This window comes from Oenanthe melanoleuca, chromosome 3 (genome assembly GCF_029582105.1).
Source record: "Oenanthe melanoleuca isolate GR-GAL-2019-014 chromosome 3, OMel1.0, whole genome shotgun sequence".
Taxonomy (NCBI): domain Eukaryota; kingdom Metazoa; phylum Chordata; class Aves; order Passeriformes; family Muscicapidae; genus Oenanthe; species Oenanthe melanoleuca.
This window is the reverse complement of record NC_079336.1, coordinates 54,761,404-54,776,504: the sequence shown is the minus strand read 5'-3', so window position 1 is coordinate 54,776,504 and position 15,101 is coordinate 54,761,404. Positions and strand designations below refer to the sequence as shown.

The 15,101-nt window shown below is 40.9% G+C and overlaps 1 protein-coding gene across 2 annotated transcripts in view; it reads right to left on the bottom strand.

Annotated features, from left to right (window-relative positions):
• The window catches only part of PCMT1 (protein-L-isoaspartate (D-aspartate) O-methyltransferase), a 35,340-nt gene extending 21,715 nt beyond the window's left edge, over positions 1-13,625 (bottom strand). The window contains exons 1-3 of one of the 2 annotated variants that reach the window (XM_056486452.1): positions 13,353-13,625; positions 1,561-1,665; positions 375-406 (exon numbers count right to left, since the gene is read on the bottom strand). In XM_056486452.1, coding sequence (XP_056342427.1) covers positions 375-406; positions 1,561-1,665; positions 13,353-13,611 — 396 coding nt within the window. In that variant the 5' untranslated portion in view covers positions 13,612-13,625. The remainder of the gene's footprint in view (positions 1-374; positions 407-1,560; positions 1,666-13,352) is intronic. The other variant, XM_056486453.1, reaches the window with a different exon arrangement.
• Between the last annotated feature and the right edge of the window lie 1,476 nt (positions 13,626-15,101).

Here is a 15,101-nt window from a genome sequence, read left to right as displayed (position 1 = left end):
AGTCCTCTTTCAATACACGGGCATTTTAAATTAGGCTGTTTAGAACCCCGTTCAGTCAGCTTCATTATGTATCAAAGAACAGAATTTCCACAATCTGCAAAGCCTGTTTCAGTGCTTAACTACCCCCAAAGTTTGCTTTTTTTTTTAACTCTAGAAACTAATCATAATTTCCTATGTTGCATTTTTTGGCCCACTACCCCTCATTGAAAATCTTGATCTACTTCCTCCTAGTAGCGTTTACAGAAGTGTCACTGCAGTCAACTGCTCATTAAATTTACTAGGGTTTTATTTTACTAGGGTTTTTTATTTTACTAGGGTTTTATTTAGAAAGATTTATAAAATCACTATACTAATCACCTAGGTTTAAAGCTTACCATATGTGGAGCACTGATTGTTGCTTGGAAACCTGTAAAACAAGAGAATGGAAGATGTTCATTGTTGTTCAGACAGCAACCTTGCAATCTTTATTACCCTGACTGTAAAGTGCAACACCTTCACTGTCACCCTCATTCAGGGTACAACATCCACACCCCAGGAGTTACACAGGTACTCTACATGAGAAGTGAGTTACATTTCATCAGCTGAAAGCTATGCTATGTCAGCTCTGAATAGGAAAAAAAAAGAAGCCTATCTTTGATCTCAGTTATAATCTTCATTTTGTCACTATACACTGAATGAATATCACACATTGAGCAAGTAGGTTTAATTCAGAAGAGTAATTTCTTTCGGAGCAATGTAATTTATTTTTTCACTCAATCCCTATGTAAAAACCTGAATTTGTTAGTTTGAGTTTCATGTAGTGCAACCATAGAACATCTGGAGAACAACCTTGTGTATTTTGCAAACAGCAAATGAGAACAAACACCTATAAGAATGGGAGGAACACTCACCTATATTTGTTTTTGTAAAAATACATAAGCCTTTGAGTATGTATCTTAATATGTTTTTTAATTTTCCTGTACAACTAACGAAATCCTAATAAAATTCACTCACCACGTACTATTTAAGGCAGGGAGAAGATCAAGAAAAAAGAAATTAGCACATTTACACATTTACATAGCTCATTCTCTTGCCTTGGAAAGATAAAACTGGGACCTGGATGGGAAACTGTCCTATCAGTAGACCTTCCCATTCAAAGCCTATTTTTAAAGATTTCACATAACAGGTTAAGAAACTTTGCATTCGTCCCAACTGAATATTTTCTGTAAAGATAGGGAATGTTTCTACCATAAACTACCATAATCATAAATGTTTCTACAAGCTGCATCATCACAAATTGATGAGGTTTGAAAAATAAACACATATTTAGACATATTTACATATATTTACACATATTAATATTCTCTGAAAAACACCTCTCTACCTGATGTATCCAAATATACCAACCACATTCTGCAAGAAATTGAAGCTTAGTTAAAAGGTAAGGAATAAATTGATGAAGAACTAAACAACCTTCCAAATTAAAGAAATTATTTTCACATTCTTAACACACAAATGACAAAAGCAGTCGCAGTCACATAAATGAAAACAATCTCAATCACTTTTTCAAGATGCTCTTACCTATAGATTGTGGAGAGTCCATGTAAGGGTTGTATTTTGCATAGTGGCAACGGTCTGTAGCCAGCATTACTTCAAATACCTTGTCTGTTTTGATTATTCCATTTTCTATAAATATACGAAAATGAAGGCATTGTTTCAGTGCAGAAGTCTGTGAAATGTGTTAACATAGTCATAGCACTGGGAGAAAGCATGTACCTTACACAGATCACTAACACTTACCCTCATCATATTGCCCATGGCAGGGGTTGGACTACATAATCTTTAAAGGTCCCTTCCAGCCCAAACCCTTCTGTGATACCAAAATTAAATGTGGGGTCCAGAGATCAAACGATCCTTAAGCCAGTGAATGTTGAACTAGAGTTTCCCAGCAGTTAAAAATGCTTTTCTGGAACCATTTGCAAGGATCTACCCCCCAGGAAAACCAAACTTCATGCAGACCTTTGATGAATCCTGAAAATATAGTCAGTAAGAAATTGGTACTACTATACACACCAAACAAAATATACTTCAGATTTCTAAGAAGCAATATGAGTAATTATTGAAAAATATACAAAAGCAAGTTAGAAATGTGAAACTGAAGCATCATCACTCAGTACTTTAGTTTCCAGATCTGTTTGTCTTGTGTTAGCAAAGAAAAAAAATTCTTTTGTAAAGAAACTCCCACTAAATCTGAATTCTTATGCTGGGGCAGACTGAGGCCAAAATGCTTTTATATCAAAACACTCCAAATCTTTTTCACTTTTCAAAACAAAATATAAATGCACATGCATGTAAAATGTCAGAGGCAGCTATTTTTCCTTGCTGTGTTACTTAAGTTTTTTTTTTAACATTGATAATTCTATTGTTTTTTTTAAGTGCTGAAGAGCACATTAACAAATAACAGAATATTTTGGAAAACAAATGGAAGAAATTAACTAATTACTTGCATTAAAAGATGACATAAACTACAAATAACTGACATTTCAATGATGGATTGCTTCATTAACTATTTTCTTTAAACAAGGATTTATTTGCGAAACTGCATCATTTGAGCACCATTAATATCTAACCCAAAACATGAAAATTAGATTATGGAACTTGTGTACGATTGTCCTGAAGTTGCACCAGTGGGTTTTTTAACCCAACAAAATGCATCTGTGCTCAGGACTGGGCTAACTCTGGCAGAGACCTTCCTGACTGTTTACTGGGTGCTCCCAACTACACCTATTAATCATGGGATTTTTCCTTCCTTTTTTCTTATCTACTAACTAAGTCCAGAATTAAGTATCATATATAACATAGACTTGAATCCAGAAAGGAAAATAACTCCTCAGATCACATTCCTTTTTGGTCTGAAGACAAAGTACCACATAGAACTGCAAAATGAATACAGAAAATTTTAAGGAAAAAAATTCCTTTAAAAATATATTATTTTTTAGAAATATTTCTAGGTTCCAGAAAAAGCATACACTCTATTCATAGTCCCCACACATTAGACATATCCTTTTCTTTGACCTCACTTTGAACTGAATACTACAGCAGCTCCAGTTAAAGGAAGCTCATTTCAATCCAAGGTTTCAAATCTAAGCCAGTAGGCACTTGCAGCATAAGTTCACTTACTGAGCAAAATTGTATCAAAAGAAAACAAATCATTCATTAACACATTGGCACTAACAATAGAGAATAATAATAAGAAAAAAAAAGCTTTCCCTGACCACGAGAAATTAGTTGGGTTAGTTATATAGCAGTTCTGTGAACAAAGCATAGAAACCAAGAAATCAAACTTTTACAGTCTCATTAGGAATCACTAAGTAGTATCTCCAAACAAGCTTCCAGCTTCGAAGTGCAACTGCAGGGCCCTGTGATAAGGCAAAGAACCTTCTCTAACTTCACAAAACTTAGCTCCAGACAAAGTACATACAACTATCAAATAAGATGCTTACACTGACAGGCAAATTACAAAAAAAAACCCTGAAAACAGGAACTACTAATATTCTACAGATTTTGAGCATTCAGGATGCTCTCGTTCAGCAAACAATCATGAGATTTTGCTGACTCTTGTACTGTCTTTGATTATTGTCATCTTTTTTGTCAGTAAATAAGAATTGAAGAAAGTCACCCATACTCAGAGTCACCAGCAGAACCTGTAGGAGAAGCTGAATCTGCTGTCAATCGTTTATTTCAATTATTGAATAATGCTCCATCCTCATAAAAACAAACAACACCCTCTCAGCTATCCCTCCATAGATTAAGTCTGCTTTTCAAATTTGTTTATTATACAATGGAAACAACATCAAATTTTAGGAGGGAATTAAGAAAAACAATCAAGCCCTAAACAGTAAGGTCAATATTGACTTAGTTGTAATTTGTATTTTGTTGATAACAATAAGATTTTTTTCTTAGCCTCACAGATGAATATAGAGAAACACAGCAACTGTAAGGTACCAAACTCCAAAAAAGTAATTTCTTTCCTGCAATAGTCAGTCCCAAGATGACCAGCTGCTAGGATCTTAATTCTGTCTGAAACATGTCTCTATCAAATTCTCAGTTAAGCCCAGAAAATAAGTATATCCCCTAAAGAAGCCAATAATAGAAGCTTATATTGCAAAGAAGACATTCTAATTTCATGCATCTCTACCAAAAAAACAAAGCAATAAAAAATAAATTAACTCTTAATAAAATGCTAACAAAAATATTTTCTAAATCTTAAAACGAAGCTGTATATTGCAAGAAAATAATTCACAGTTAAATGTATAGAATATTCTTTCTAATTACAATGTGCAGAGAAAACTCTCCTTGAGGAGACTGGTTTCAAGACTGATAATCAGTTTGTACTGCAAACAAATCAGATATTAAAGTGTTTACAAGCAAAGGATAATACACAAACACACTGACAGCTTGAAATAAAAAGTAAACTCAAAAAAACTCCAGAGTTATATCAGCACAACTTCCAAGCTTCAAAGGGCTGAAGCCAAAAAGTAAGTACTTAACAGTGGAGCACTGCCTGCCAAGTTCAAGAGTTACTCTGTGCAGAGGCTGTGGCAATGACAACTTGACATAATTGGAGCATGTTTTGAAAACTCTCTCTGGTCTGCCTCTTTTCCACAAATAACACCATGAAAACAGGAACAGAGCTCAGAGCAGTCCTTGGACTTGAAGGTGGGAATATACTACTGTTGAATGTAACCTGGGAAACTGGGCAGTTGGCTGTCAGAGAGCAAGGAAAGAAGAATCTGAAAAGCCACCACGGACTTGCAACAAGTAAACAACCTATCTTTTTATTTAGCAACAAATGCACTACTGAAATGCTTATGTTTCAAAAAATTGCCTACCTCACTGATGGCATCCTGACTGTAGATCAAACATGTTTCTAATCAAACCATAAAATACTAGCAGTCAACACTACACCAACACTGGCTTCCAGATCAGAAAAGAGGATGTGTCATTGCCACAAGACCCAGCACACAAGCTTACTACACAAACCATACCACCTACTCACACTCCTCCTGTGGCTGACTTTATGTATTAAAAAAATGCTCTTGCAGGTCCCAAAACCATTTACTGTGCAATTACTTCAGCACCCACATAGTTCGGCTTCTTAGATTACTTTCTCCATAACTACTGCAGAATACTTCACTTAGGAAGATGAATTTTCAGTGAAAGAGTGAAATTTGAAAATCATACAGAGATCTTAAGGCATGATACAAAGCACATACAGCTTTATGTCACAAAAGATTCATTCACATAGATTAAAATTACTTATGTGACAAATCATATAATGGTTTGGTTTAGAAGAAACCTTAAAGGTCAACTAGTTCCTTCTTATGTTGGGGCCCCCAGAGCTGGATGCCGCATTCCAGGTGGGGTCTCACTAGAGCAGAGCAGAGCAGAGGGGCAGAATTGACCCCCTTGCACTGCTAGCCACCCTGCTTTTGATGCAGGACAGTTTGCTCTCCACAAACTTGCAGAGGGTGCATTCGATCCCACTGTCAGTGCCAATGACAAAGATGTTAAACAACACCAGTTACAAGTCCAGTCCCTGAGGAACTGCACTCGTCACAGTCTACACTTGAACATAGACTTTTTGACCACAACTCTTATGAGTGCTACCACCCAACCTTATCTATCAAATAGTCCATTCATCTAATCCATGCTTCTCACTTTTAAAGACATGGATATAGTGCAGGACATTGTCAAATGACAGTCTCCATCTGACCCATGCAAACCAGCTAGCAGCTTTCCAGAAGAGAATGGGCTGGAACAGAACCACATCCTGATCTGCAAGCAGTGTGAAGATTGTTGGTTATAAGCACCTGATCAACTGACATTTTTTAAGTCAGGGTCTTTTTGTTTGAGCATAGGAAGAAAAAAGATAGGAAAGAAAGTGGCTCAGTTAATAAAATTTTATTTAAGCAATGAGCATAGGAAGATTTCACTGCAAAGCATGAACACAAAGAAAGCACTTAGAACAAGAAGTGATGCATCAGCACCCTAAGATCCAATAACGGACACTGACCCAAAACATACAAAGCTCTTTGTGCTAAAGAAATTGAAAGCAGGTGTTTGTAAACTAGTGTTTCTTATACTGCTCATACATGCAAACTTCTCGTGCTTTGCTGATAATTTAAGATCTATCTGCCCCAAACATTCAGCTGCCCATCTATTGTCACCGTGATTTGGATTCATAATATCCAAACATTATCCAAACAGGATGTTGCATACAGTTCACTAGAAGGAATCACTTGAGAGTCTATCGTTTAGAGAGACAATGACAGAAAGACTAAGGAAAGCAAAAGTCCATCAGAGCTAATCTAGAAATGAAACAAATATCAAGTCCCATGAAAATTCCAAAGTGACAGAAACCAAAAATAATGGGAATAAGAATAGTAATAATAAATATTCAATTACCATTTAAGTGTTACTCAAAACCTGCAGAAGTAAAACAACATGGGAATCATAAGCTAGGCTCAACACAACAAACTAGTACATAGCCTCAAGCTTCAATTAAATACAAACTTATTGTCAACATTTCACTTTTACTTTAAGGTAGTGTTCCTTCCCTATTTCGTAAGAATCACCTTCAAAAACAACCCATCCACTTTGGTGTAATGGGTAAGAGTTTTCATTTTCATGGTTCTGAAAGTCTGCAGTTAACTAATTTAGACATTTAAACCACAGCTGTATTGCTCTCTCCTACTGTAAGCCTATGTTGTAAAGTTGGTATTAACCATTTTTCTTCTCCAGGGGAGGAGAAAGGCATGCTAACACAGCACACAGATTTGCACAGAAGTTCTCTGTAATGTACTCATATTTCTCATAATGGTTATATTAATTTTGTCTAAATCTGTATCAGCAGCTGAATGAAGAAACTTTGAGGAACACATGCAAGAAGAAGGTAACGTTAAGGTTGGTTTCAGCATGCAAAAACATAGAATGACTTTAAAACCCACATGCTGATGAGGGAGACGTTAACCTCCAAGCATTCCTCAATCCCTCAACATTTGAGAAGGCTGAACTTCACTCATGTATCACATGGAAAGTCAAAACGGAAGAGTTCAATACAAACTGGCAACAACCATCCCTAATAATGAAAAAATGTTGCAGAGGTTAAGATAAACTTAGCTGGATCAGACAGGTAGACAGGGAACTCTCTTCACAGTAAGGCTTGAGGCAAAACTACTTACAGCTTTTGCAGATCTGGAAAAAAGGCAGATGGTGCACATCTCATACCTTACTGAGCAGATTCCATGCTACCACTCTGCAGTTTTCAGAAAAGCCAATGCTGTTAGGACCAGCAGCTAGACCACATGAAGAGCTTGTTATTATGAAGGTGGTTTCATTAAGTACTACACGGAAGTTGAGGAAAATCAGACCAGCAAAATATAACCCTGACTCTTGGGACAAAATGACAAAGAGCTGTCCTACTAGCAGAAATTCGGGAGAATTTCTGAAGCTGTATTTCAACAGTGCAAGCATTTAAAACTATTTTGTGCTCAAGTTCACAATAGAAGTATTCAGGTTCTGAAGTCCTAAAATGTAACTCACAAGTCAGCCAATCCAGGAGAAGTCCACAGTTTACTGATCTCAAGCTTTAAAAGAATTCAGTTTTTGCCAAATGTTGGTAATTTAAATTAAAAATTAAAACATTAATAAAATTAACCTAATAAAAAATTTAATAAAATTATTTACTTAACGTGTTATGCAGCACTAAAGAACATGACTTTGAGGGATAATACTCATGCTCATTCTTGATACTACATCAAGATGAAAAAAACAGTAGCATTAAAAGAAAAGCTTAGAGTTATACTAATTATAATGATAGGAGATTCTCTCTTTTAAAAATGCCTACATGCAGCAGTAAAGACCTGTTTTGGACACATTTGCAGTATCATTTCAATTTTGCTATGGATTACTAGGCAGCTTCAGACCAAGAAAAAAATAATATAATGCCATTATATTCACACACAAAAATAAAAATATATCTTCAATCAAGCAAAAGAACTAAATATTTTTAATTAAAATTATTTATTATGAGCTATAAAGATTTGTGATAAATAATCAGCAAAAAAATGCCCTCTTTTTGTCGAATCATCAAGGACTTGGATTTTGATGCACTGAATTTTTGGAGTTTCTGGAAAAGTATAAGTATGTTTTTTAACATTAAATTGACACCCTGTCTAACACTAAGTGAAAAAAAAAAACCCATGCTAACAAGAAAGAACCAGTTAAGAACACAATCTTAATTTACACACCAATAAAACACGATGTATGTTTTTAAATTTAGATTGGGTCTTTTACTTTCTGTTATCATTTCCTGTTATCTGGGATATTTAGTTGTCTTGATTTACTTGAAGGCCTGCCTCTTAAAAGATCAAGGGTGTCAAAATTCCTTCAAAACATTTCCCTGGTATGGGCAAATCATTTACAAATACTTAAAATAAAGAAGTTTCACAGCCACTCCTTTAGGCAATTATTCAAATTACGTGCTAACAAATTTTTTTTTTAAATCTCAATGCTCGAATAAATAGCATCACAGATTTCAAGACTGCCACCTGAGACATGAACTAAATTTAAGAAATTTTAGATATTCTTAAATTAACATATCAGTGGATGTGTTAATTTTTAATTGAATAAAATAGTTCACTTTCTAGCCATTTCACTACCTCATAAGTTACAAGGCTTAGACACTGAAGCCTCAATTCATTTATGATGAAGGAAAGGGTGGTCACCGAATGCACACAACAGGCAGCATCATAAGCGCTTGCACAAGGGAGTCATTAAATTTTGTATAATTTTCCATTATCATTTCCCTTCTTTGTGTTCATCCAAGTTACATTACTCTTCCCTAAGCAAAATCAGACAGATGTAGAAGAGATTTGGATAAACCAAGGGAAAAGGCATGACAGGGGAAAATAAACAAAACAAAACCAATGTTTACTGCTTGCTGGACCTAGCTTAGGCTTACTATATCTAATGCTTTCCCACTCATGGCAGTTTCCAAAGAGATGTGTCCTCAGCAAGCAGAAACCTGCACCAAAGGTGCAGATTCATTGCAGATAAGCTTTCACCATGACAAAGCATGACAAGATGCAATTTTTAATTATTTAACATCTAAATAATTAAAACACTTGAAGAAATACCTTTAGTATGTTTACAAATAGAATTCCCAGACCCTGATAATATATGAATAGATACTGATTTTAAGCATCATTCACACTGAAAAATTAAGAATCTAATCTTATATGAGGTGCAAAATTGTAGGGAATCTTGTAAATTAGAGTTGCTAACTTTTGCAACACAAGTTTATTAGGTGAGGAAGGTAAAAGAATGTAGCAAGATACAAATCCACAGATGGTTAACAACTTCAGCCACAGCCAAGTTAACTCACCTTCACTTTCACTAAGAAATGTGGATTCAAGAGACACTACTGACACATCATGGTCAGAGAAATATGAAAAGCAAGCTTGTCATATGGCAGCATGACATTGACTGGAGGAAAAAGGCGCAATAAGGAAACTTAATGAACTTTGATTGCTTGTGATTTGGACAAGGAACCAATTTTTCTGTCCTTCAGGTGGGAAAGAAAAACTGATTTCTAAGATTATGACATGTAAAGTAAGAGGACTTGGCAAAAGCCCAAGTATGAAAGACAGAAGATGAAAAGATCTAATAGTGACCTATCAGTGGAGAGCTGAAAGTACAGAGAGGGGAAAAATGTTACAGATTTAGAATCAGTAGTTTTTCAACTAAGTAAACAACAGTAAATAACTCACCATTTCTTTTCCTCCTTCCTCAGCACCTCGATATTTCAGATTCATAATTTTAAAAAACTCCTGTCAGAGTTATTTATTTAAACACAAGCAAAAACTTCTGTGTTCAGCATGATTTCTAACCCTACAGTAACCTGCTTTCTAGAAATGTGGTCTGCTAAAAGATCTTTCTTTAAATATGTTTTAGGGGAAAGTTTACTCAAGTTTGAAGGCACATGTTCAATCATTTTCAGTTAAGAAGGAGCAAAGATTCAAATAATGACTGTGAAGGTGAAAAATATTTACGGCTTTAATGAAGAAAGAACCACTCTTTCATTTAAAAAAATGAGAAGTACTTTTTAGAATCACTTAAACAAGGCAGCTGAATACCTCATAGCATCAGCACATACAAGGACATCATTTTCATTGTGAAGACTGTGTTTTAAACAAGTTTATTTCGTGTATGCCAAATTGCGCATCTATGACACCTCAAATTAACAGCACAAAAACATGTTTACAATGCAACAAGAAGTTAAAAATCAAAACAACAAAATGATGTAATGCAACATTCTTAAGTTACTTGTCCCTAAGCATGTGCTGAAAAATATGCAAAGTTCCAGGGCACTCTTTATTAGTTTGTCCCTTTTAAGACAGGACAGCAAAGAAAAAACCTATGAAGAATAATTGCCTAAATCTGCATTGCAAACACCCAAAATCACTTGTCACTACCCTAACACAATGATTGTTACCATTACAGAAAAGTTAATTCTATAGTTAAGGCAACAGTGAAGTGAGTAGTAAAGCGAATGTCATGAAATGGAAAACTTTATTGCCACAAAGCAGAAGCACTAGTAACTGTCAATAACAACTTATAATGAATTATAATCTTTATAGTTGTTTTAAAGGAAAAGAACATGTAATGTACAGGAATCTTCCAATTATGTTTCTATTTGGAAGCAAAACCACTTTAATAAGTTCCCATTCTCCGCAGCCCTCATTTACCCACAACCAAGTTCACTGCTTCTCTAACCATGATATTACAACAGCTTATAGACATTGAAGAGTTTAAATCTTGATGTTTCATAAGTCATGAGAAAGTGACCCAGTCTTACAGCACTGCCTCCCACCAAGCAATTCTACAAGAACAGTCGTAAGAATTGTGGCATAAGGGCAGCAGCAAGAATCTACCAGGATTTGCTGCAGAAGAAACCATACTGTGCCACTACGACCTGCGTTATTTTCTTTAAGTTATGCAAAATGTACACTACATTACACACACATATACTAAGTTACACATAAGACAAACACTGGACAACATAAAATTAACCTCATTCAATTTGCATTCTTACTTTTAGCATAAAATGCTGTAAACGCTATGTAGCTGTTTTTAGAGACTGGAAAATCTACTGCTCTAAAATGATTTTCTGGAACATTTTATATACATAACCAATAATTTTTAAGTTTGTTGAAACATATCTGGGAGAATTGTATCACATTAAACAGTACTTTCTTCTAAATCTGTTCCCAACTTTAGCAACAAGGTATCATCTTACCTGAGGAACTCTAACTTGAAAGTTATGGTCTTAATTCAGCTGCTGCTCTGCTCTGATAAAGCCCTACATGACCAGAGTCACACTGAAGGTGACAACACAATCTTGCTGCAAGATCAAAGGCCTCAGTGCTTCCACAATTCCTTATTGCCAATCCGCTATTTCCTTGTTTAACACCCCTCAAAACATTTTGGCATGCATATGCAGAGTGGGGGAAATTACAGACTGTAATTTTCCAGGAAATTACCATCAGTGCATACTTTGAGATTATGATATTGAGTGCTTCTATTTTACTTTCCTCTTCTTATACAACTATTCCTGTATACTAACTACAATGGTTTTTAGCTTCGTCATCATTAATTGCAATGCCCTAAACAGTTTCCATGTGTTGAAAAAGTCATTGTCTTCTGCAACAAAGAAACTGGTTTTGCCTTCAGGTTCTGAGCGCCATAGACTATTCTGGCAATAATTGCTTTTTGGATGTATTTTGGAGCTTAACATTGATTTCTATGTCAGAAAGTTTTTCCCTGCTGTGTAAGAGAACAGTATTTCAATAAACAGTATTTCTAGCCCTTTCACTTGCAGAACAAAAAAAAAAAAAAAAAAAAAAGCATTGCAACAATTGTAACTACAGAAGTTATTATCGATTTATTAAACAGAAAAACTCCACAATAATTACTAGTTTTTACAGGAGAACTGGAAGTTACTTCAGCATGTATTATTCTGCTGGATGTGATAGTTCTCAAAAGAAAATACTGGAAAAGACCACAGGATAAGATGATAAGCAGAGAAAAGGCAAAAAGAGAAAACAAGTGTGATTCTCCCATGGCCAGAATAACGAGGAAAGCACACAGCTGAACTTGTCTGTGGTCTTATAGCATCACTGAAATAAGAGACAACTACCATAATACAGGCTCCAAATCTACATCCTTTTACATCTAGGACAGAGACTTGAGGAAGGGAAAAGGCCAGGAGCAGAGACGAGAGACACTGTCACTATATTTAAAAGGGGTTAATTCTATTCTAATATGAAAAATGCAAGCTCCGAATACAGAAGGTGTTGCGTCTCCGTCCTCTCAGGACCTGCAGGCTTCAGGATGTACTGAAGTACATCGGCGAAGCAGCGCCCGCCCAGCACCTCCCGCGTTCAGCACGGGGACAGCACAAACCCTCGGTGAGCACAAGGGAGCGCCCGGTGCCGGGCAGACACCGCAGAGCTCGGCTGTCACAGCACGAGCCCGCAGCCCCGACAGCTCCTCTCCTCTCCCGTCCTCTCCCTACGGTCCCAGCCCACCCCTTCGAGCGGAGCCACTCCGGACCCCGCCGGGGAGAGGGGAGGAGGGACTGCCGCCACACGCCCCCTTCACCCAACACTAACAGCCGCGGCCTCTTCGGCGCGCTTCCCAAACCCGGGCGGCTCCCGCTGCGTTGTTCAGCCCGGGCCTCAAAGACCGGAGGGCGCCCGCCGACACCAGCAGTCCCGCCGCCCGCCGGCCGGAGCGAAGGCAGACGGAGCCGATCCCGGTGCGTGCGGGGGATCGCGGGCCCTCCGGCACTGCCGCCGCGGCCCCGCCTCAGCTCACACAAGGCAGACGGGGACGAGGCGGCGGGAACGGGGCCGGCGAGGGGGCGACGCGGCGAGCAGGGAACAGCCGCGGCCGCCGCACGGCGCTTCCCCTCCGGGACCGCCATCGGCGCCACCCCGCCCGCCGCACTGCCTCCCGCAACAACAGCCCGGCCCGCCCTGCGACACCGGCCGCCGCCCGGACACACACCCCCCGCCCGAGCACCCGGGCACGCACGGACACACCCCCGGCCGGACACAGACACGCACACACAGACACGGACGGACGGACACGCGCGGCCGGGCGCCGGTGCCGCTCCCCGTGACAGTTGCGGCGGGTCGGGCGGGCGCCGCGGGAGCGCGCGGTCGCTAACGGTCACCGGGCGGCCGGCAACGGCCGCCCCGCAGCCCAGGGGCCCCGCCCGCCCGCGCCCCCGCCCCGGGACTCACTGCGGAGGTTGTGGATGAGCTCGGAGTGGCTGGCGCCGCCCGACTTCCAGGCCATCGCTAGGCACACTCTGCGGAGCAGGTACAGAGCCGCCTTCAGCGCCGCGACTGCGCACAGCAGCTTCCCCAGGAAGGACACAACCTCCAGCGCCGACACAGGCGCCGCCTCCTCGCCGCCTCCTCCCGCGGCCGCCGCCGCAGCGGCTGCCGCGCGCTCGCCGAGGGGAGGGGCCACGCGCCCACCGCCCCGCGCGCCCGACATGCCCCGGCCGCCGCCGCCGCCGCTCCGCCGGCCCGCGCCGTGCCCCCCCGCGCATGCGCGCCCACCGCGCCCGGGGGCGCGCGTGGGGAGATCCTCGCGCGCCGGGGCGGGGATGCTCAGCGGCTGCTCCCGGCCCGCGCCTTTTGTCGCCGGGGACCTGCATCCCGCGCCGGCGGCGAGACCCCAGTCCGGCCCTCGCCTCAGAAACGGCGGCGGGGCGGGTCTGAGGGCGCGAGTATGTGAACTTGGGACTCATTAATGAATGAGGTAGCGGAACGGCACCTCGGTGCGCTCACGCTTTCTCCCTTGCCCCGGCCTCAGCCACTCCCGTGACACAAGCCGGTACACGCCCGGTACCGGAGAAGGCGGTGTCGGGGCTAGCGAGCCCCATCACGGTGGCTGCGCCGCCAGCTCCGGGCTCCGGCCCAGCGCGCGACCCGCCGCCCTTGCGACGGAGCCAATTAGCGGCTTCTCCCCGGCGCGGTGTTTTGCATGGGGCGCGCCTATTGGCCGCGGCCAGCCCGCGCGGGCCAGGCCTACGTGTTGGAGGCTGCCATTGGTCAGGTGGCGCGGGAGCGGCGCGTCCCGTGTGTGCCCACGGTGGGGACGGGGCAGGGCGGGCGCGACCCGCGCCGGGGAAACACCGCGAGAATTGGAGCGGAACAGAAGGGTACGGAGAGCTGGCACAGCTGCCGAAGTACCGATGGTTCACAGGAGCATCTGCCGGTGCAATGCCGATGACGTGGGACAAAGTTACAAAATAAAATTCCTCTTAAAAAGTGTCCGGGACAATAGTAAATTCCAATGAGCCTTTATTCTGTCCCAGCCCGTGATGAAGTAGCAATCGTAAGGGAAAAGCAGCACCTTCGGATCCTCCCAAAGCCTGTTAACCTAACAAGGAAAAACAGAGAATTCACTTTTTACAGCCATGTAGTATTTCTCCCTGCTCTGAAACTCCTTTATGATTAATTTTGCCGCCAATATTTGTGGGAAGATAGGTTGAAAGGATAGTACAGAAGGCAATCTCTCCCGATGAATTACAGATGTGCTGATTACTGAGAGTGGAAACACCTGTGTGTGCCCAATTAGTTGAGGTGTTATAAAAGAGTGGGCTAGCTGGCCACCTAGTTACAGTTCGAGTTGGAACTTGAGATCTGGAGTCTGCTGCAGTTTGGGATGGAGTTTGCTGGCTCTGCTGTGAGGAGATATGGGACACGTGGTCGTGCAAGGGACAGATAAGAAGACGCTGCGTGGGGGAAAGACAGGGTTAGGTGGCCCGGAAAGGGACGGGTTGGGGTTTAGCCAGTCACAACGAAGGAAACTTGCAGAGTGAGAGGAGGAGTCAGAGCTGTGTGGAGCTGCCTCTAAGAAGAGGAGCCAGTATTGTGTGAAGCTGCCTATGAGGGAAGGAGTCAGAGATGCTTGAGAGAAGTACTCTGAAAGAAGGCATGTAAAGTTTTCTAATAAAGGACTAGTGGTGATGCCAGTCT